This window comes from Dromaius novaehollandiae, chromosome 3, assembly GCF_036370855.1.
Source record: "Dromaius novaehollandiae isolate bDroNov1 chromosome 3, bDroNov1.hap1, whole genome shotgun sequence".
Lineage (NCBI taxonomy): Eukaryota > Metazoa > Chordata > Aves > Casuariiformes > Dromaiidae > Dromaius > Dromaius novaehollandiae.
The window spans coordinates 61,506,459-61,529,480 of record NC_088100.1 but is presented as its reverse complement, the minus strand read 5'-3'; the positions used below and the strand labels follow the sequence as shown (position 1 = coordinate 61,529,480).

Here is a 23,022-nt window from a genome sequence, read left to right as displayed (position 1 = left end):
AGTTTCTCTACTTGAGATGTTTGCCTTGATGTAATAGAGTATTTGTAGATTGTAAATACAGAAGAAACAGATTTCTGTTCCAGGATTCCAGAGGAATCGGATTCCTTTGGATATGGAGAAGAGTATTGAGACAGCTGAAAGATGCACATTTGCTTAAATTTAATCTCAGAAAGTAATTTTGATTGGTGTCATAACTCAGAAAGTGCATGGCCCTTGCCTATGTGTAGCACTTTAAAGGTATTTGTTTTGATTTTTGTTGAAAGTTTTCTTTTTTTTATGATGAGCTTTGATATATATTATGTGGATCCTGTTACACAAGTGATGCAGAGCTTGATGCATTTAAAATTCTGAAAATAGTTCTGTTATGCTGTCAGCAAACAAATCGTTTTAACGATATGACATGTTTAAAGAATCTTTATATATTTTTGTTCCTAGTAGTAATATCTTTTTCCTTCCTGAAGAGTATACCTCTTAAAAGTATTAGTTTTAGAGGATAATTCAGTTTAAGTTGTATATAAGTTGTAGGAACTCGGTGTTATTTACTAAACAAAATAAACCGATGGCCAGCACTTAAGTTATATGAAAAGTTGGGAGCATTTGAATCATAGGGAGTATATACATGCAGTTGTGCTGCTTTAATGAGTCAAAGATACTGACAAATAGTCATATTTGCAGATTGTGTTTTGACCTTAAAAAGAGGAGATGAAGTAACTTTCCTTCTGCCAGTTTACAGAAATCTATTATGATAATTTTCTTGTGAAAGTATTCCATCTAGACTGCAGTTACTCATTTTGCAGTTTTAGCCAGAAATATCTTTCTCTGTATCTCACTTCATTTGCTGTCTGGATATTTGTGGTTTTTTTTTTTTTCTTTTGTCTACACAGTGATCTTAAGAACTACCGTAGCACTTGTCTTATAAATATCATTGTTTCAGGAGCCTCTTTTAAGTTTATGTCATCTTCTCTACCAGTTTGTTTATGATGAGTCTGGGAGTTCTGTATATTGCAAGGAATGATGGCACATTTGAAGTAATTTGCTAATGCTGCAGAGTGCAGTTTTACAGACTTAATGATCTTTCAATATTTATATAACAAAAATATTTTCCTGATAATACAGCCAAACTACTGTAATTAGGAAGAAAATATTGTATGCTTCCAAATATTCAGTGTATGATGAAATGGATGTAGCTATGTAGACTAACAAAATATATGTAATTTTAACTAGTGACTTCAGCTATCTAGGAAAAGGAATGATTATGTGTGTAGTTCCCATTAAGCTTTTTCTGGGGCTACTAGCCACCGTGCACGCTCTTGGAATTCTCTGGAAATATGATTTTACAGGCATAATATCTTTTGGGAAGACATTATTTTATGTCTTTTCTGATCTTGGAGGTACGCTTAGGGGCTACGCGCATGTGTGTATATGCTTGTACACACACATACACATGCATGTACACATAGAATTAGTACTCCGTAATGCTAACGGTTAGAATTACCTCTGCCTGGCTTTGAAACTCCATATACTTTAAATATTTTGTTAATAATTCTCTAGCAACATAAATTACTTGTCATAACTTGGGAAATATACTTGAAATTGAAAGATTATTGCTGTTGTGAGTTTGACCCTTGGGACATATTACTGATTTTTAGAACTAGTATGGCACCATCTGCTGACCGATGTAAAGACTGGCAATGCTAGTTTGCTCACCCGGTTACTTGGTTGAAAATGAGCTTCCCATTTAGCATTAGGGGGTACTTTGGACAGAATTGTAGGGAGAAAGGTGATTTTTTTTTTTTTTTTTTTAGTTGACTTATGTTTGGGACAAATATTTTTAGCAGAAGACATTACTACAGCGCCGAATACCTGCATCGTAACATAGCTTTAACTGTCCAGTGACCTGGAGTAGGCTTTCCTATAAACTGTGGAGCTTTAAAAGAAATCATATTTTATCGTTTGACTGTGTGTCTTACAGGATTGTTCTTGGTATTCTGTCCATCAACACTTTAGCTTCTAAGCTTACAAAGAGGAGGATTTGACTGCAGGAGATCAGGCCAGGCCCCAGCTCTGGTGTGCTTGTCACAGCATGGGAAACTGATTGGCTTTGACAAGCTTTTGTCCTTTGACTCTTGTTGAGACCAAAAAAAAAAAAAAAAATGCAGTGTCGGCAGTCTGTCTTTTCAGCCTGTGCAGTTAACCTTGATTTTTTTTGTGCATAGTAGTCGCAGGGAAGGAGCAAACCCAGTGCTTATTGTCAGTTTCAGTGTATAAATACGCAGAGTTGGGTTCAATCGCTAAAGATAATCTTAATTTGAAAATAGATAATTAGATTTCATACCTGTAAAAATATGTTTTCATGTAGGTTCTGTTCTAACTTTCTAAAACTTGTTCAATACTTCACTAAACTGATAATTTTTAATTCTGGTCTCATCCAGGAGTGTTCTTTAAAATGCGAAGTCAATCTGAATTATTAGATTTGATAATCAAAATATGTTTGTATGGGTACACAGTTGCATGTATGTTTGCATGCAGAGGAGGATGCAAGTTTCTGTGTGCAAACTGGTTTGTGTCCAAGTCGATATTTCACTATAGATCAGTGGTGTGTTGGAGGTCCCATCATATTATGATGAAGTAGATTGATTTAACTGAGCCAATTTGGGGGATGTTTTTGTTTCAGTCTTAAGGTTCTTAAAGATGAGAAGTGTCCTTTCGTTACTAATCTGTTTCTTTGAGTTCAGAGAGCTTCTTCAGCCATTACAGTTGTAGTAGTCCACCTAAATAACAACTAAGAAGTGAAATTAGATGTTTTTGCCTTGTCTGTTAATAGAACATGTGTAGGTTCTATCAACGCCTTCAGCAAAATGATTCAGCAAAATGTTGCGTTGCACAGAGCTACATGCTGCCGTGAATTTTTCTGTGTAGCTATTGATAAAACACAAGCTTTAAATTTTGACAGAAATATTTTAAAAACCAAAACAACAACAAAAAAACCTTTGGATAGTGCATTTGGCCTGATTTTTATGAGGATAAGAGATTGTGCTCTACAGAAAACCATTGGGTTACACTTTTGAAAAAATTGTTTGAGAGTAGTAACAAGTTTGTCAGGTATTACCTAGTAGTTAAAATAGATCCTTTTACGCTGTGTAAAATTTGACTGTTTCAGCTAGAGTTTTACTTTTTTATGGTTTTGATGTAAGCATTTTATGTATTGAAACCAGTGAGTATATTGGTAGTAGATGGCCTGTCCTAATGAACTGTGAAGCGCAGACTAGTTTTGTACTGTATTTTAAATCAATAATCCTACAAGAAATAAAACAATTGTTCAAATTAAAAAAAAAAAAGTTCTCAAATATGCAGTTGAAGTACACGTGACCTTGTTTCAGTTTTTCTTATGTATTTTTCAGAGGTCAGAAATTATTTTAAAGTCTTAAACCCTTTATTTGCACCCTTTCCGATCCCTTTTATGTGTATCCCATGTGAGCTTTAATTCTTGGAAGAAAAGGTATGCAATTAGTTAATCCTCATGTAGATGATGATTCTGAAGTGGAATTATTGCACTTAAGGGAGTTCTAATAAACCATTGCATGATATGCGCAGACACCCACGTTGGCTTTTAGTGGACTGAGATGTACATTATTTCACGGTAAACAGGATTTTTTTTTTTTGTGCTTCTACAACATGATGCTTTCTGTCTGAGAATCCCAGTAAAAGAATCTGTAGGGATATAGCTGTCAAAGAAATTCTGATTTCTTCAGTTTGCTATGAATTTCAAAATGAAAAACTGAGAAAGAAGAAACAAGTTTAGGACTGTCAGTTGCTGCTACTTGTATTTACTCAGGTCTTCGTCTTGAAAATGAATTCCAGGAGTATGTGGACAAATGAGTTGCTTAAGTGTTGGATTTTTTTGTTTATACTGGTGAATAAGAGATACCATAATGGAAGCAGTGAATTAAGATGCAGGTTATCAACTGCAGTGAAAAGAAGCTTTCTAGGATTTGTGTTTCACTTCCATATTCCCCTCTGTCTTGATGTCTGTAAGTTTTTCAGGATACTTGACCATGATTTTGAGCTGCGCTCTCTTGATTTTTGGTTTGTTTTTCTTTAAACTCCTTGTTATACTCAAAGCATATTTTCCATTTCTGGATATGAGCCAGGTTCCTATGGAGAAACACAACTGCACTCTGAAGCTTTCCTTGACAAACATAAGCGGTCCTTGATGGAAGTGAAACAGATCTTTTCATAAATAGGATCCTGTGTTCTAAGATTAGACTTCAAATCAAGACATCTTTGAAGATTAGGACTTAAACATTAATAGCTGAGTCCCTCGAATATAGGGTAAAAGAAAATCGAGAGCCTTTTGTTCTTATGAGCTAGTCAACGTTATGGTTCCTTTGCAGCTAAGCGGGTAAACTGATTATCTGAATTAATTCTCATGGCCCTTGATTTCTGGGAGCTGACCGGCTCCTCTGAAGTTTTACACAGTACATAGTGCTGTCACTAAGGCAAATATTTGAGATATGATAATCAGCAAATGATTTCATAGGTAATACGGCAAAGCACTTAGCTAGTCATGGCTCAGGGAGGTCAGGGAGTAAGGCTAATCTGTGGTGGCAGGAATCCTTCTGTTCAGACAGCCACACTTCAAGAATTGATCCTAGGAACTTGAAGAACTTTATCAACCAACTGCCAATATGAACATTTGAGAGGCAAGACTGAGAAGGAAGGCACAGTCTAGCATTCTGCCCTGCTCTCAGGCATGAAGCAAGATTGTTGCAACTGTTAATAAGGGAAGGTAAAGTCTGCCGCCGTACAGAATAGCTCTGTGGGCAGGCAGTGAATTCCGGTACTTCTGATTGGCAGCTACAGTATCTCAGACTCGCAGCTTGGTTATCTGCGTGGTTTTCTAATGAGATCGTTGTTCCTCTCAGATGCTCTCATGTTTCCGCCATACGTGGGGACACAATAAGTGAAAAACAATGAGGCTTTAGGTGTTATCCGATGAGTTTACTTTGACTCAAAGTAAAAGGAGCACAGGTGACTGAGCATAAAATTAAGTCAGATTTATCTGTAGTTCCATATATACAGGATGGTTGAAAAGTTACCAGTTTTGATCCAAACTGTTTCCCATTGATATCTGCTATATTGGTTGGTCTTTCCAAATGACAATTTTTTTGTCATTCATTTTTTTTTCTGACCTGTCTCATCTTATAAACCGCTACCCCACCCTGCATAAGTGTGTAGATTGTATAGGGATAATAGAACCCTGGATTGCAGAATCTCTGCATCAGGCCATAGACAATGCAGACAAATTTCTTAACTCCTGGGATCTAGATACTTTTTGTTCTCCCCTTTGATCTTTCTATAGTCATCTTCATTTAACTGTGAAGCAGTTCCTTTCTCGTATGCTGTACTTAATTTGCTTTTTTTCCTTTTCACCCTTCCTCTTTATCCATTTGTATTTGTTTCTCTCACCTTTTTGTAGTTAAAACCAGCTCAAGTTTTCCCAGTATATAGCTATTAGGCAATTACATTTTTTTTTCTTTGAGCGTTTACATAACCATTTTTCTACTAAAATGAGCCTGCACCACTTTTTGCCTTTTCTTTTAGCAGATGTGTCCAAAAGTAATTGTAATGCTCGCAGAACTGAGTATTTTTGCAAATCTTTGTTATCTATATGGCATCAAGTTTTAACTTCCTGATTTGTTTTGCGCTTTAGCAGAGAGTTTGAAGAGGTGCAGTAGAGTAGTTCTTTAATCCTGATATGCTTAATTTAGCACCCCTTGTAGATTGTTACTACAAATAATGTAAGAACCAGTAAACAGGTTTTTTTAAATTTTTTTTTTCTTTTTAGTGTAGGTTGTGACAATGACAACTGAAGTTGGCTCAGAGACTGAAGTGAAGAAAGCTTCTGAGCAGGCGGGAGCAGACAAAGCCAAGGACAAGCCTGAAGAAGCATCAGATATTCCAGAAAATCAAAAGTCTGGAAAAACATCCTCTGAAGAAGCTTTAGAGTCTTCCTCTGTCCCAGTGCCAACTGGCCAAAGCAGCCCAAGTAGCCAGAAGAAGGAAAAGGATTTGTCTGAAAGCAAGGGTATTTCTCGTTTCCTGCCCCCATGGCTTAAGAAACAAAAATCCTACACCTTGGCAGAGCCTAAAGATGAGGCCAAGCCTAAAGATGAGGCCAAGAGAAAGGCTGTAGGGGAAGACCAAGGAACTAAAGAAAGTGAATGCCAGCTTCCAGAGGAGGTGGCTCAGCCAAAAAGGAGCTTAGAAGAAGCAGCAACTGAAAATCAGCATAATGCTAAAGGAGATGAGAAAGAGGAAAAGCACTCTGTTAGCAGTGCTGAAACACAGGTAAACATGAGAATGCTAATGAATACTTAAGAGCAATTTTAAGGGGTCCTGTTCTATAGTTTATGTAACACATGTAAGGTTTTATAGGGATTATATCAGGGAAGGCTAACTGTTACTTCGTTTCTTTGCAGGTGGGTTGATACAGTTGTAAGAGTAGTAAAGCTAGCTTTATAAGTTCCTGCTCTGTGACAGATTATTTTTTGACTGCAGTCATTTTAGCAATCTAATTATAGTGTAACCTCACAAACACTTGTTTGGGGATAGTCCAAGGGGCAATGGAATGAGCAGCGATGAGGGAAGAAACTTCTTAAGTCAGCTTTGCCTCCGAAGTCGGTGTATCACACAAATACCTCCATGGTAACTTAATCCATTTGTTATCTTTTTTTAGTTATTCCAGAGTCCTCATGTTCTCAGTTTTTTATGCTGTACTTTATCTCTACTAGAAGCCATGCATGTGGCTACTATCCTTACTGATTCACGCTGGGAGGTCAATGCTGAGTCACAAGGCAAACCCAACTTCTGTGATGCCCCAAAGTCTTGGTTTTTGAAAATTTGCGTGTCCGATCTTTAAACTCAAACCTCCTATTCCATATAGCTTGACTTTCATAAGCGGTGTTCTTTCATTCTCTGTAATTCCTGGAGCTTCTCATTAAGTTCTTTTCTGTTAGCGGGGGGTGGGGGTGGGGGTGGGAATGACGGGAGGGGAGTCAATAAAACACGTAAATTTTCATTTCAAAAAAAAAAAGGGGAGGAAAAAAAGGCACCATCTGTGGTCTGAGAGCAAAAATAGAAAAAAAAATCCATTTTTCAGTATCTTGTCCCCACATGGAAAACCTTAATGCTGGAACTGGTTTTTGTGCTTCCAGTACCTCCATACTTTAGTGAAAGGTTAAAGCCTTATTTATTGGTGGCATATGAAAGAAATGAAGAAATTGAAATCCACATTCTTAAGTTGGGCTCATTGTTTAACTGTATTTCATACAGCCTGCCAAGGAAGATGGTAAAGAAATGGAAGCTGAAAAAGTTGCTGAGGAAAAGGAAGAAAAACAAGTAGAAAAAGAAGAAAGGGAGACCAAAGAGGTACAGGCAGGTGAAATTAAAACGGAGAACATTCTCCAGAAGTCTCCCAAGAAAATTAAAACTGTGCAGTGTAAAGTGATGCTCCTGGATGGCACAGAATACAGTTGTGATCTAGAGGTAAGGCAGGAAGTCTTTTATATAAAGAAATCTTTCTTTGTATGGTGTGGGGGGGAAGGCAGTGAGTACAGTATGCTTTCATTGCTGGGAGAGTTTAAAGAATGCATTTTTGTTTTAGTAAATCTAATGAGTTCATTACAATGTTACGTTCACGCAGCTTTCGTTTAGGGTCAGTTAAACTTCAGTTTTAAAACCGAGTCTTTAAGACCTTCTTAGTTCATCCTTAATTATGTACCTTGGCATATACTAGCAAATCAGATAAAATGCAACAAATAAATCCTTTGGAAAGTGATCTCATATCTGTAATATGTGATATCAGTTCATCTGCCCTAGTGTTACCAAGAATATGCCAACAGTTTGAAGAACATTTCATTCTGCAAACTCTTTGGTGTCCTATCTTGCTAATTCTATTTCTGAGCCTGTGTTAATGTTTAGCAAATTTTCTGTGTACTCATGTTTCTGTCATAAGCGTTGAAGTATCATGTTCCCTATCCCTCTAGCTGAGTAGCAACAGTGCACATTTTTATTCTCCTATAACAGGTTCTTCTCCATTTTATTCAGAAATAGCACCAAGTCTCGGGTCACTCTCCTGAGAGCTCATCCTTTACTTGAGTGTGATGAGCAATGGCCATCTTTGTATCTACAGGATTGGTTGATCGATCTATCTATCTATATAGTCTATACACAACAGTTGTTGCACTTAAGAATTAACAGTACAAAAACCTGTGTTTTATCTAAGAAAGAGTAAAGCCACATCCTTCTTCAAAAGCAGCGGGAGAATCAGAAAAATTTGAACAGAAGGATCTCTTGCCACCTGCTAATTTTCGTTTTCACTAGAGAAAACAGTGGTGCTTGACTCTCCTTCCTTTCTTGGTTACTTTAGGACAATGCAGAAAATGATCAAAAATAGAGCAGATGCACTGTCATCCTCAGAAGAATTTGTAGTAATTTGTGGCAATGGAAGCAGTTCCTCTTAAAAACCAAGTTCTTCTAGAGTTTGCTTAGATTGTGGCTTAAAGAAAAATTTTTTTTTGTTTTCAAAACATTTCAGCTTTTTTTAAAAAGGTTTTTATATGTGCATGCTAAACTTCCAGTTTAAAAATAAAAGCAAAGGAAAATGAGTTACTTATACCTGGAGGAATGGAAGTCTGTCCTTGATTTCCCTCTCAAATTTTCTTGTGGTGATGGCAGCTATGAAAGAAGTAGGCAAACACTATCACAGACACCTTTCAACAGAGATTCTGAACATCTGGATTTCTTTTCAAGAAAAATATTACTAATAAATTAGAAATTCATACTTCAGTGTACTGGTACTCATGATAAAGTCTGAAGAAATTTAAATCTTCTTCAGTTTTTCTCATGAGAATAGTGAACAGGTTATAGATACTGTTGATTTAATTTCTTAGGTGGTAGATTTAGACCAAAGGCCAGTTTTATGTGTAACACATTGATGCTGTGAAATGTCCTATTATGAGGCTAAAGGCTTGCATGGCTTTAAAAGGTGATTAGATAAAAATCCTTGGAAGAAAAATGTTTAGGCACTTTGGCTCAGGAAACCCTGGAGTTTAGAACTGCTGGAGACTGAGAGACTGTACAAGTATTCCTGCCTCCCATGTTCTTACGCTTTTCCCTTGTCATTTGCTATTGCTCCTGTTAGATACAAGGTACTGGTCTAGATGGACCTTTGGTTTGGCTTCTTATGAGCAAGATATTAAGTAGACCTTATCAGCAGATCACTTAAGGCTAATACGGTCTCCCAAAAGATGCCAGTTGCTTCAGTAAAAAGATGTGAGAGGATGTTCTGTATTAGAAAGTTAAACTGTAAATGCTGGTGATTGTGAGAGCTTCACCAGTGGAAGAGGCAAATGCTGATTATCATAAACTGCATCAGTTTTTCAGGCACGCTTGCCAAAGGCTTGTGAATTGCTTTAGCTGTAGAAACTCTCCATTTATTGTTGGATTGATGGACACCACAGAAGTAAGCTAATTTATCTAATATTGGAGTTTGGTTCCCTCTTGGAAAAAAGATAATGTGCCTTGCAGGGCAGTATGTATTTGGAAACCATATTTCCAGTGAACTAGCTGTAAGACAGATTAAAATGTGCTTAGTTCTATTTTGTAATTTTTATAAACTTTGCAAACACTTGAAAACCATGTTCATGATACCTGAGGATTTGTGCTCTGTATCTCAAAAGTTTATGTAGGTGGTATTTTCAAAAGCTTATCCAGCTAGCAGCACCAAAGGCAGAGTCTGTTGATGTGGCACTTGCTTGGTGGACCAGAAACACCAAGGACGAACAGAATGGGACTGGCCTGTTGCACAGATGTGTCCCAATCCTAAACCACCTTCCATTCTTCAGCAGTTGCTTTCACAGGACAGGAGCTCTAAGCTCCTCCTGGACTCCATTACTTACAATCTATGGGGTGCAGGAAAAGAGGAGTCCAGTGAATTAAATAGCTTGTGAAGTCTGTTTGGTTTTCTAATGTTTTAATTTTACTTATTGTTTCCGGTCATTTCTGTCATTGTGAAATGAAGCAATAGCCTAAGTCCTTAATAGGACAGAGTCCTATTAAAGTCAGCAAACCTGTATGTTGTTTTTTACTGATGAATTTGAATTCCCTGCCTTGTTGCTGCTGCTTCTAGTTGTACAGGATGGCTGTTGGGTGATGGGAAGTTTCCATGGCCACATAAGCTGCTCGTTTAGAATATCATGGTTCTCATTTTATGGCTTCAGTAGGTTAAAGATGTGACCAAGCAACACCATATTATTCAGTTTGTTGTGCAAAACAGTATCTAACATGATACCCACAGCAAATAGACTTGTAAGTGGATATTACAAACACACTGCACTGGCAGTTATGGGCAGCATTAATATTTGGTGTAGAAGACAACAGTTTTTCTCCCTGTAGTCTTGCTCCTCCTTTACATTTCTGTGTTACGCTTTGCACTAGAGTATCTGTCCCTTTGGAACGGGGAGAAAAATACAGTCAGATTTAACTCGTAGTTGCTCTGGACTAAAGTTGTGAACCTAAATATTACATTTCAGGTGATCTATAGTAGCTGCTTTAGCTGTGATGCCTAGACAGGATATCTGAGTTATGAAGAATGATAAGATTTTCACCATTTTCTAAAAACAGGCATCTAGATATATCTTTTAGATTCTTCTGAAAAGAAAACCAGCATTGGAAATGTTATGGCATTTCCCAGGCCTAGATGACTCCTTGAAAATATTCCCATTTTTGTCTAGTGTACCATGTTTGATATTTGATGTATTACGTACTTTACAAGTCATGTACCTATGCAGGCTTCTGCCTGGATGACTTTGATTGCGTAATCTTCAGGTATTAGGATAACAAAAGGGACTTACTGTTGGACTGCTTAGGAGTTGCTCTCTGCAGTACACCTACTGGAACAAATGCTTGAGAAGTTACCAGCAGATTAACGGACCTGCCACGGGCATGTCTACACATTATACCGTTTTCTGCAATGCATGACATGCCGTTACAGTTTTATTCTGAGTATTGCAGTTGCGGGCATTCCCTCAGCTTCTGTGCAAGCTTATCCATTGTGTATTTAACTATTTGTCCTGTTGTCTTCAGGTTCCTTTATGCATAAGTACTTGAAATCTGCAGAAGAGAACTGATCCTCCATCTTTCACTAAACTCAGTTACGTTCATCTTAGGATTCATGGGCAAGCCAAACAGGTGATCTTGGTAAAATCAAACTTCTTGTCTCTAGCAGCATGGAATATATGCTATATATGCAGGGATTGCATGGCCCAGAACTCCAGTTACAGGATAACTACCTTTCACATACAGATAATGCAAAATAATTAGTACTTTTCCTCCTGAGGCAATGGAATAGTCTCCATGTGAACTAAGCTATGCCCACAATTCATCAAGATGTCAGTTTGAGGTAGGAGTAATCAAACTGTAGCTCTTGAACTGCTTGCAGTGGCAGGGCTGTGCTAACAGAGTGGCCTCTGGGAAATCTGTAGCTGGAAAACAGGAGCCAGTAATAATATCAATCACTCTTGGGTTATGCTGGGACACAGATGCATGCCTAGCTTGAAGTTATCCCATGGCGTGGAGGATAGGGGTACCTGAGGACATCCTTCCTATGAATAGCTCCTGAAGTCTTCTTCCTCTTGACTCTAAAAGATGTATACACCCTGCACTGTGTATGTAGCTCACAGGATCGTCCTTGACCTAATAAGTTAAAAATTATGTAATTCAATTTATTTATTTATATTTTAATATGTTTATCTACTGTTTTGAGTTTGAGCAAATCCATGCTCTAATAGGACTAGTATTAGTTAAGATGAAGCTTAATAATTAGCTTAGCTAACATTTTTCAAATGAGGATTTTGGATTTGCATTCTGCTTATTGTGGTATCTAATTTTCCAAAATGTCCAGCTGTAATAGAGGGTATTCCTCTACCTTGCTTTTTGTACTGCATCCATGTTTTCAGTGTCTCCCTTGATGGATTATAATAGTGCTATATGCCTCAGCTGTATTGTGCTATCAACACTAAGTATGAACTGCTCAGTGGATTTGTTGTTGCTTCCCATACAGTACAGAGAAACAGAGAGGACTTGCTAAGCATTCATTGCTTGCTGGCATTGGTAAGTCAGCATACCATCGAATTATCCAAACCAACTCTAATCACTTATATTAGATGGGAAAGTGTCATTTGTATTGATAATGCAGTGTGCATCTCTGCTGTTGTGCTTTAGTATTAGGTACGAAAACTTTTAGGTACATGGACAACATAAAAGCAATTGAAGACCAAAAATGCCCCAGTGAGTACTAGGGAGAAATTGCTTCTTTGTAGCAAGATTTCTGTCCTCAAGAATTGGAAGCATCAATATGTATATAGTACACATTTCTCATCTCTCCAAGCCTAGGGAAATCCTGTGACTCATTAGTTCATAAGCTGCTGGTAGGTCAAAGAGGTAGGAAAGGGTTTTCCGCAAATTTCTCCCTCCTTCATGCACGGTTACTGGCTTGTTTGCCTTACAGCTGTGTGTCCTGACACACTAGCTCTCACGTCCTACTGTATCTTTCACCTTCATCCTCTGCCACCTCCTTCCACATTCAATCAAATACCTTATATATATCAAAACCTCTTGTCTGTCTCCGTCTTCTGCTTCCTCCCAGTACTCAGATTCTAGGCCCCCAAAGTCTCCATCTCTTTGATTCACCAAAAAACCATAGTCTTCTAGTTAAGTCATTTTTCTCACTTATTCTGCCCTTTCACTTCCCTGCAGTACAGCTTACACATATTAGTGCTGTCTGGTCACATACCTTCCCTTAGCAGACCTTCCTCTTTTCCCCTCATCCCACATTCACTTTGTCTCTTCTCTTGCGCTTTTCCCTTTCCAAGGTTTCCTTCACTTGATCCCTACACTATGTGATCATGGGTCCCTTTGAGCAGCATAGTCAAAAGCTACATTCTTCTTCCCATCTTCTGCCTTTTCCTTAGACTTCCTAGCAGTTTAGTTGCTTACTATGTACAAATTCTCTTGTGTACTGTAATATAATGGTGGACAGATGCTGTCTGCCTCTTCTTTCAGATCTTTTGGGTGAAACTAATAGAAGGGGAGACTGTAAAAGATCTGGTTTTCGGACTTCGGAAGTTTCACTGAAACCGAAGTCTTTTATTTCATGTTTTCATATACCTCTTTCTTCAAAGCTGTCTTCTAATAAATCTCTCTCCATATCAGATAGCTCAAAAATTCTTATTCATTGTTTGACAATATGAAATCTTCCTTGGGAATGTTTTGCTGCAGGTTGCCAGAATTTAAGTTTGTATTTTATAACTATTAGTCACGTAAGCTTCTTGAAGCCTCCATTTGTTAAATAATTCCTATTCTTTTATTAAAATCTAGCCATTTTTGTGTATGTTTCTTAAAAGTACAATATTTCAGCCCTACAGGGATCTCTTCCTGATGGTGTCAGTTGTATACCATTCATTCTAAATTAAGTAAGCTGTGAGAAGGAATGGTGAAGCCTCCAGTAAAGTTAGTGAAGTGTATCTAATTTTTTGTGGTATGTTTACAGAAGGAAAAAATTATGTCAGAATAACCAGAACATTAACATGAAAATTATTCTACAGAACATTTGCTCTCCAGAACAAATTGCATAGGGCTGTGTATATTTATGTTCTAAAGTTGCAGGAGTTTTGTCATGTAAAAGCTCTTGAAATACCTTTTTCCCCCCTCCCCCCTCTTTTCTTTTAAGTAGGAGTAATTGACACAAATGGTGTAGTACCCCAAGACTTCTGCTTTTGTTTTGACATAAATCAAGATGCTTTAAATCTGAATGGCACTTCTATATAAATTAAAAATTATATATATTGGATTTTTCCTAGCTTCACCCCTGTCCAAAAGTAAGACTGAGTGCATAAATGAAGTTGTGGCTTTGCCACCTTGTGTTTAAAAAACGATACCATTTTGTATTTACAATTGAAATAATCTAATCTGCAATATTTTAAGTCCATCCTGATTCAGTTAAATTGGCAATCTAGTTATGTTTCCTTATTTATAGTAAGTAAAGTTTTCTGTAAGAACAGAAGCAAAATTAATGAAGGAGGGGGACAAAATGGAAGATAGCAAATAATTCTGGAAACCATTTTGAAATATATGAAAGACAGCAAGATAATTGGGAGTAGTTTTTTACTAAGGGGAAATCGTGCCTGACAAACCTGAGAGCCACCTTCTACAATGAGATGACTGGCTTGGTGGATGAGGGGAGAGCAGTGGGTCTTACCTTAACTTTAGCAAGGCTTTTGATACCGTTTCCCATAACACCCTCACTGAGAAACTAATGAGGTATGGGCTAGATAAGTATACAGTGAGGAGGATTGAAAACTGGCTGAACTGTTGTGCTCAGAGGGTTTTGTGTTCAGTGACATGAAGTCCAGCTGGAGGCAATCACTAGTGCTTTACCCCAGGGGTTGATGCTGAGACCATTAATGACCTGGACGGTGGTACAGTGCACCTTCAGCAAGTTTGTAGACAGTACAAAACAGGGAGCAGTGGTTGCTAGACCAGATGGTTGTGCTGCCATGCAGAGGAACCACAACAGGCTGGAGAAATGGGCAGAGAGGAATCTCATGAAGTTCAACAAAGGAAAATGAAAAGTCTCACACCTGGGGAGGAATAACCCCAGGCACCAGTACAGGCTGGGGACCAACTTGCTGGAAAGCAGCTTTGCAGACGAAGACCTGGGAGTCCTGGTGGGCACACTGCTGGCTTACGTTCAACTTGTTGTCCTTGCGGCAAAGAAGGCCAACAGTATCCTGGGTTGCATTAGGAACAGTGTCACCAGCAGGTTGAAGGAGGTGATGCTTTTCCTCTACTCCACCCTTGTGAGGCCACATCTGGAGTGCTGTGTCCGGTTCTGGGCTTCCCAGTGCAAGAGAAACATGGACATACTGGAGCAGGTCAAGCAAAGGGCCACAAAGATAGTCAAGAGACCGGAGCATCTGTTGTGCAAGGAGAGGCTGATCAGCCTGGAGAAGAGGAGGCTCGGGGGGAATCTTACCAATGTGTATAAATATATGATAGCTAGGGGAGTAAAGAAGATGGAGCCAGACTCTTCTGAGTGGTGCCCAGTGACAGAATGGGACAGAGGCAATGGGCACAAATTGCAATACCAGGAATTCCATTTAAGCATAGGAGTGTGAGGACATGTCAACTACTGAACACTGGAACGGATTGCCCAGAGACATTGTCAAGTCTCCATCCTTGGAGATGCTCAAAACCCAACTGGACAAGGCCTTGAGCAGCCTGCTCTGGAGAAGTGGTTTTTGCTAGGTGACCTCCAGAGGTCCCTCCCAGCCTCAACTGTTCTATGAGAAATGTGATTATACCTCTATTTCACTGTTGGAGGAATATGATGCAGGGGTTATTTTGAACATGTGTTAGCTGTGTTAATAGTTTAATTTAGACTGTATAGTTACAGTGGGTAACTTTATATGTACATTTGATGAAAAATTGATGGAAGAGGACAGCATGAATGATATTAGCATATAGTCACCGATAAAGAAAACATAATCAATGACATAGTCAACTTCATAGATTTACAGCTAATAATAGAATGTTCACAGTGCCTATATGCAAAATACCAAAGATAAATCGCATAGAACACTACTAGAATTGACGCTCCTGGCATTTTGCTATCTAACTAATGCTGTGCTAGCTTAGTAATCCTTTTTCCCATACGTTGTTTCAATAGACTCAAGCTCCATTGTTTTGGGAGGTTAGCACCATCTGTTTACTACATGTTGCAGTCTTGTTGAGGTGAAATGATGATGCTTGGGCACTTCAGTGGAATATTAATTCTTGTGACAGCAGTACTTAGCCATGATCTGCATTTTTCATTTTAAAAAGATAGGTTAAAAATTTTCGGTTTCACAAAAAAAGTGCAATTGCTGAAAAATGCAAATGGTGAGAACAGCATAAAATTCAATGTGAAATATTTCTCATATTTTTAGGCTTGTTAGATTTGCTTTCTATCAAAAGTCCGTAGGGTTTTATTTATTTTGTTTTTCATATTTTCGTGAGTTCTCAAAAGTGTTAGTTTTATACGAGGACCTTTTAGAAGACTGGTCTCATTTTTCTTTTTTGTTTACAGGAAAAAGCAGTTCCTTAAAATCTCAGCCTGTTATCACTGTTGCCCAAGTGTCCAGTTTTCTCTAGCTTTTTTGAAATAACAGAAGTCCCTAAAATACGAAGAACTTTTTTATTCTTGAACCACACTTTTACAATTGGAAGACTACTTTTTGAGGCTTATATTGTCTGGCAGGTGCAGACCATTTCAGGCATAATATCCTTGGTATTCCCTGTTAAAGTGCTTCTTTTTTTTTTACTGCTTATTGAATTCCATGATTTAGTCTATTTATCCAGTTGTTTAGTCTGTCACTTACCTTTTTATTTTCTTCTGTTTTTCTTTATTTTATAAAGTAATGTTTGTATAGACTGGTCACTATCTGGCTTTCTCAATTTCTTTTTTTCCTTCCCATTCTCATTTTCCTCAGTCTTGCTTTTTTTCTTGAAAGAAAATATGTACAGACAATAGTCTATGTGCTTAGGAAATAAATGTAATTTCAGTAAGAGAGCAGAAACTAACCTCTAAGGTGCTATCCAGTGTTATACAAAAACCAACTCTTACTATTTCCCAATTTTTGGCAAGTAATGTTATTGTAAAAGGGGTTACAATTTTTGTCTGAGATTGGTACTTCGCAAAACAAGTTCCACTGGAATCAGTTTTTAAAAGTATGTTGTTATCTCAGATATCTAGACTAAACAGTAACAGCTATACAAAAGCTGGTCTGGACTAACCACCATGCTTCACTAAACATTTATAGAAATTTGGCGTTTATCAAGTGACAAATGAGTGTTTTATCTTGCTGAAAATAGAGTTTAGCAGTACTCTTAATGCTGGAAATCTGTAACACGAAGCTGAGATACGTGGAGGAATTAATTAAAGCAGGTAGGTGCAGTTCTGTAACTGTGATATGAGCAAAACCAATTTGTGTATGTTGAAAGATGTATACATTTGCTGTCCTGGTTACCACAGATTGTTTACTATAGTAGTAGTAATAGTAATCTGGAGATTGCTCAGGGGTCCATTTTGTCTTGGAGGATGTGAGTTGTTTGATGACCTGCATGGCAATGTTTTTGGTTTCATCTGAGGGAGCAAGTGAAAAGAATTTTCAAGACAAGATTGAGAAGATGGTAATCTTTAGCAAATGTTGGTTGGTTGGTTTACATGAAGCAGGCTTACTTTTTCTAGTGAGAGATACCCGTATATAATTTCTTAATACTTTTCTTGACCAAACTCAAATGTTACCTTGACAAAGAAATTAAGCTTTGTCCTTCTGTGTCTCTGTCTGGTAAGAGTGTTCTGCGGCATCTGTGTTTAAAAAAACAAACAAACAAAAACTTGTATTCAAGTATTTGTATTATCAACATACTTCAGCTCAATGAGGGTAGAGTCAAGGTTGCTTTGTTCCCTTAACATTATCTTTACTGGTTTCCAGAAGTTGCGGTGTAGCTAAATATTGTGCTTTTGCATGGACACAACTTGCTGCAGGGTCCTCTCATCTTATGTTCTTGATCTGTTTAATTACCATTAAGTCTTCAAAATAATTTGTTAGCATTTGTAGTATACCAAATTTGATCACTTGAGCTGTTTCATTGTCTTTGATCATAATTCTTTAGTGCAATTAGTGAAATGTTAATCCAGTCAAGAAAGTTTTGCTCTCCTTTCTTGGTTTTCCTTTCTCCTAGACATTGTCAACATTTAGAGTCCTGGGGAAAAAGAAGCAGGAACAATACAGGTTTATATTGCAGTCAGTGGAATTAAGGATATTCTCTGAAGCCCTAACATCTCCCACTGAACAGCTTGTCTCCTTATGCATTTTTCTGGTGTGTTTGAACAGAACACATCCAGGTTTTTCTTTCACAAGTGCTGGTTTATTTCTGGAACCATGAGAAAAGTGAAGCAGGTGTGTTGTTCACAGAGACTGAGGAAAAGCTATGTTCCCAGCTTAATGATTAGTATTGCTTGTCGTATGTCATCCTCTGGAAAAAAAAAATACTATTTTAAATTTTGTTTTCTTTGTATAAAAAATAAAAATCCATACCACTTGCATTTTTTTTCCTTTGAGACAAACAAGTGATCACTGCCATTGATCCAGGAAGTGTATTACCTCAAACAAAGTTTACGTATTTCATCAAGTCTATTGCTTGGGCAAATACTCACACCGCCTTCTTATTCCTGTTATTTTCCACCTGTACCTACATTCCATCCTTCTGTATGCATCCAGTAAGTTCAGAAGTGAGAAAGTAATGGGGCTCTGACAGGTAATGCACATGTTAGCTAGATGTGGTAAGTGAGGGAGAGTGGAAAATAATTTCCTCAGCAACCCTGGGTCTAGAATATAGAGAAAAGAGCTCAAAGCCTCTTTTTCTGATATGAAAGAGACTCAGAAGTCGTCTGAATACATTGCACATGTTATGCTAGTGTATTTAAAACCAAACAAAAATACTAACGCCCCAGGAACTGTTCAGATCTGTCTTGACCCTGTTGCATCTTGAAGGGCTACAACATGATCAACTGTGTTAGTTGTTACTGTGAGCCGCCTTTATGCCTCTGGTAAAGGATACTTCTTAGAGCTGCTGGTGTTACTTATTTCAGCTTTCTGGATTATAACCCAGGTGCTAACAGTAAATTGCAAAGCTTTCCCTTCAAAGATGATGATTCAGTGCTGAAGTGCTTAACGTTCTGAGTGGGTAAGACTGATATGCCTCTATAACTTACTTTCTTTGAATGCTTCTCATTGTTTTATGCTTGGAAGATAGTATTTCTATTGCATATAAATCAATTTCTATCTGACTAAAAATGTAGTTGCCACTGCTTGGAGATGGCATCATAAGTAATCCTTCCTGAGAAGCTGAGAAAGCAAAGAAAAAGCTGGCTGCTAGGCTATCCAGACCGACAAAGTTGAGTGTAAATGTTTTTTGAGTGGCCTGACTTCGCTGCTTTAGGGGCATGGCTTCTGCACTTTAAAGGAGGGGGAAAAAAAATCTTTTAAGACACGCTTGTGTTAGATCTTGGGGAAAAATACTGCTTTGTTTGCAATACAGCTTTGTTTGCATTCTCCATCCCCTCCCCCCCAGCATGTCCCCACCAGTACAGTTGGTCAGAAATTGAGGTTGATTTCTTTTCAAGGGCTAGAATAAAAGGCATACAATTTTCTGATGTGAATATCCAATATGTCTGTGACTGTAACCAATATTCAGTGAGTTACTAGATTGTGTTGTCTTGCCAGCTCTTCTGTTCTTTGGCTTTGCAGCTGAGCAACAATTCGTCAAGTTTTAGGATTTTGTTTGATTCTGGAGTTCCATAAGTGCATTGCGAAACACTAATTAATGTAATACACTACTATTTCCATAGTAAAAAGAGGGGTGCTCTAGGCATCCCCAGCCCCTCTATGCAAGTGTTAATGTTGCATTATTGTCAAGGGAAACTTAGTAGATGTTGCATTTGGAAATCATATCTTATTCCACGTCATTTCTACACCTTCGTGGTACCTTTATACTGGAGTTGAATTTTGGGAGCAAGTATTCGGAAAGAAATCTCATGAACCTATGTACAGTCTAGACAAAGATTAAATAGCACTAATTCAAATGCAATTATAAACTTTGCTAAATCAGTACAAAATTTGCATGGATGTGCATTTTGTTTTGGGATTATTTTAGTTTATTTTGAATGGATTAGGTACATATGCAAATGAAGCCTTTATTAAATAAATAAAATAAGAATATATTATAATTTAAAGCCTAATAAAAATTGATTTGGCACAACTTCTGTATAACATGACATTTCTCTCTCAGCATCTATATGGAGTTAAAGCACTTTCTTTTGGCATAGGTGTATTTATATGTGACATGCAGAATGTATCAGGAGAGATTTCAGAGTAAATGAAATCCTAATGATTTTGGTCTTTGCACCCATATTAAAAAATTAATATGTTTCCGAAAGCTAGTTCCTATGGTGCCTTGTCTCTAACATGTTATCTGTTGGTGCATGCCATGGAGAAGAAACTGAGGGAAGTTGTTTTGTTAGAAAAAGATAACTTTAACCTTTTGAGAAAGTAGGCTTATATCTGAGATTGTGTATAAAAAATATCAAACATTTCACTCTTAGGGCAAATCAGCCTGCTTGTACTCTGATCTAGAGAAATCTCTGCAAATGGCTATAATTTGATGCTGTTATTTCATAGTTCAGAATTTGTCATTAAATGTTGCCGTTGGAGTACATTTGTACTGTCTTTGTTTCTTTGCCGCTTTGTTTTGTGTATTGGTAATTGCTGTAAGTTCTTCTCTGTAGCTGCCTAGTGCTGTTTAACAAAGAAATTACTTTTTTGCTTGTTTTTGCATGCCTTTCCAGTTGCTCAGGGCATACCTGTCATGGTAGATGTTTGGCTTCTTACATAAAGCACATCTCAGATGTTTTTCTTTTTGAAAGTTACTTTGTAAATTAATTCATCCCGTTGGAAAAGAATCTGTTTGTACTCTTGCCCTTGGGACTCTTTATTTTGCCTTAATAGGTTTTTCTAACTGGTGTCAACTTGCCAGTTGGAACTGGCAAGTTGGAATTCCTTTTCTACAGTACTGTTTAAACAGATATTTCAGCTTTTTTAGTGGTGCTTTCCTTCTGTTTATTCTTGTCTATTTTTATACTTTTATTACTTTTTTCTAAATGGAGGCAAATTTGAAGAACTTCCGTTTCTTTTATGTAATTTCTTCTGATTTGCTTGTCTGAACACCAGTGTAGATAAAGTATCTAAGGTATTCCGCTATCATTTGGAAAGGTCCATGACCTGTCAATGTAATGAAGCAAAGTCTTGTGGCAAGCAAAATCTGTTCCTCAGTTCATTAAAATTTTAAATTGTTAAAGTGATGTTTTATCTTGCAGACATTTTTTGCTGTCAGTGTTCTTCTAGGAGTTTTGTTTTCTTCATTTGTGGTCTTTGATTTTGCAAAAAATGAAGTGTAGTCATTTCTAACACCAGCATCTCTGTACACACTGGTATCCTGGATAATTGGTAAAATGTGTTTCTGGTCTTGTTAATGGTTGCTCTGCATCTTAGCAAATTCAAAACTTTGTGGGAGTAGTGTTCTACCATTACAAGCTTTGATACCAGGCACTCTTCAAACTTGTTTTATTTTGTTTTTTGGGGAACTAGGGAAGTTTCATAAGGAATCAAACTAACCTCCATTAAAAGGTTGGTTTTTAAGGCTTTTAACTTTTAGTCTAAAATGCAAAAAGTTGCTTAAGCCCAGAGAATAATTTTTAGCTCCATAAGGTTTCGTGTTAACAAAATAACTTGGTTTTCTGAATCCTCTAATTTAAAAATAAAAATTTCCAAAGCTGCTTAGCTCTAAAACTTCCAAAGAATATACTAGAATAATATCTATGGAAGCATTATACTAAAAGAGATGAGTTAAGTGTACACAATATGTGCATATGTAGAGAACATTAACAATTAATTCACTTAATTTATTTTAACCATAGAACTGTTGCAACTCTTAGTAATGGTAACATCCATGTATCCTTAAACTCTTCATTGTTTTGTGTGTGTGTGTGTGTGTGTGCTTGTGTGTGCGCAAGCACGCACGCATGGATGACTGGAGATGAGGAAAGAGGAAGAAACTATTGTTTCCATAGTTCATCTTTTGGAGGAATATGACAGCTTTCACAGGCTAGAACTCCTTTAGTGACTTTAAAGACAGTAATAAAAGGTAATTGAAAGTGAATTAAGTTTATTTATAGGGATAACATATAAATGTAGCAGACTTGTCAAAGTGTGAGAGGATGAAAGATGTCTAGTGGAAACACAGTAACACAGTACAGTAAAGAATTAAAAAAACCCTTAGTTTCATGATCCAATATTGTATTTGTGAGATGTAATAGAGTGGAGTTCTAGTAACTTGAGTAAACGGAATGTTGCAATGCTTGTGATTAATTTCTAGGAACTTTTTTTTCCTGTTTTTAAGCATAGCAAATGCTATATAACTTTGACCAGCTCTCTTGCTGATAATTTTCTGTGAGGGGAGATGTGTCATTCTTCTAGGGTGATCTGTATGTTCCTCTTTCTTTTGGAAGAAAGAAATACTTGCTTTTCTTGTTCTGTTGTTTCTTGAATAGTTGAAAGGAAATTTCTTGATTAAATTTGGGATTTATATTAGAGGCTTTTTCCAGTTTTCTCCTTGAAATACAATCTACGTTTTAGTAGAAGATAACACAGCTTCAATGAAGTAAGTGTTAACTGTATGGCTACTGGTTAGAAGCAAATGAAGATCCTATTGGATTTGTTTTACTACACTCAGCCAATAATCTAATTAAATATTTATAACAAAAGGCATTTAAAGGATTCCTGCATGTATTTTATGCACGTATGAACAACTGAAATATATTGAAGTTGACATCAGTGTTTTATGGCTACTTACAGTGTGCTAATCTGAAGTAAAAATATGCTTTTGCTTAATACACAGTTAAGATCAAGTTTTTGAAAAACCCTGGATTAGGAAAAGTCTGCCTGAACTTGCTAAGAAACAAATGTTTAAATAATTGTAGTTTTTATTTGCAAATATTAATTTTCTGACTTCTCAAATGTGTAGACTAGTGTCTGAATGAAACTAAGTGGTATGGCTTTTGCGAGGAGGGGAAGAGGGCATCTTAAGATCTGACACATCTTAAACATTGTTCCAGATTGAACAGACACTGCTAAAAGTAATGTTTGTGTGTAGTCAACTCAAAGCCAAGAGAGATGCTGGCTTGTGTCGAGACCAGACATGAGTGCAGCCTTTCAGAACTAGTCTCCTTGATTGTAGTCCTTAACAGTGTATTTGAAGATGGCAACCCTTTTATAGCAAGGGGGGTCTGTGATATCCTAT

The 23,022-nt window shown here is 37.2% G+C and overlaps 1 protein-coding gene across 12 annotated transcripts in view; it reads left to right on the top strand.

The window, feature by feature from the left end:
* EPB41L2 (erythrocyte membrane protein band 4.1 like 2) overlaps window positions 1–23,022 on the top strand; it is a 118,222-nt gene that overhangs the window by 39,622 nt on the left and 55,578 nt on the right. For 10 of the 12 annotated variants that reach the window (XM_064508980.1, XM_026119575.2, XM_064508981.1 and 7 more), the window contains exons 3-4: window positions 5,849–6,351; window positions 7,336–7,548. In XM_064508980.1, coding sequence (XP_064365050.1) covers window positions 5,863–6,351; window positions 7,336–7,548 — 702 coding nt within the window. In that variant the 5' untranslated portion in view covers window positions 5,849–5,862. The remainder of the gene's footprint in view (window positions 1–5,848; window positions 6,352–7,335; window positions 7,549–23,022) is intronic. The other 2 variants (XM_026119585.2, XM_064508978.1) reach the window with 1 other exon arrangement.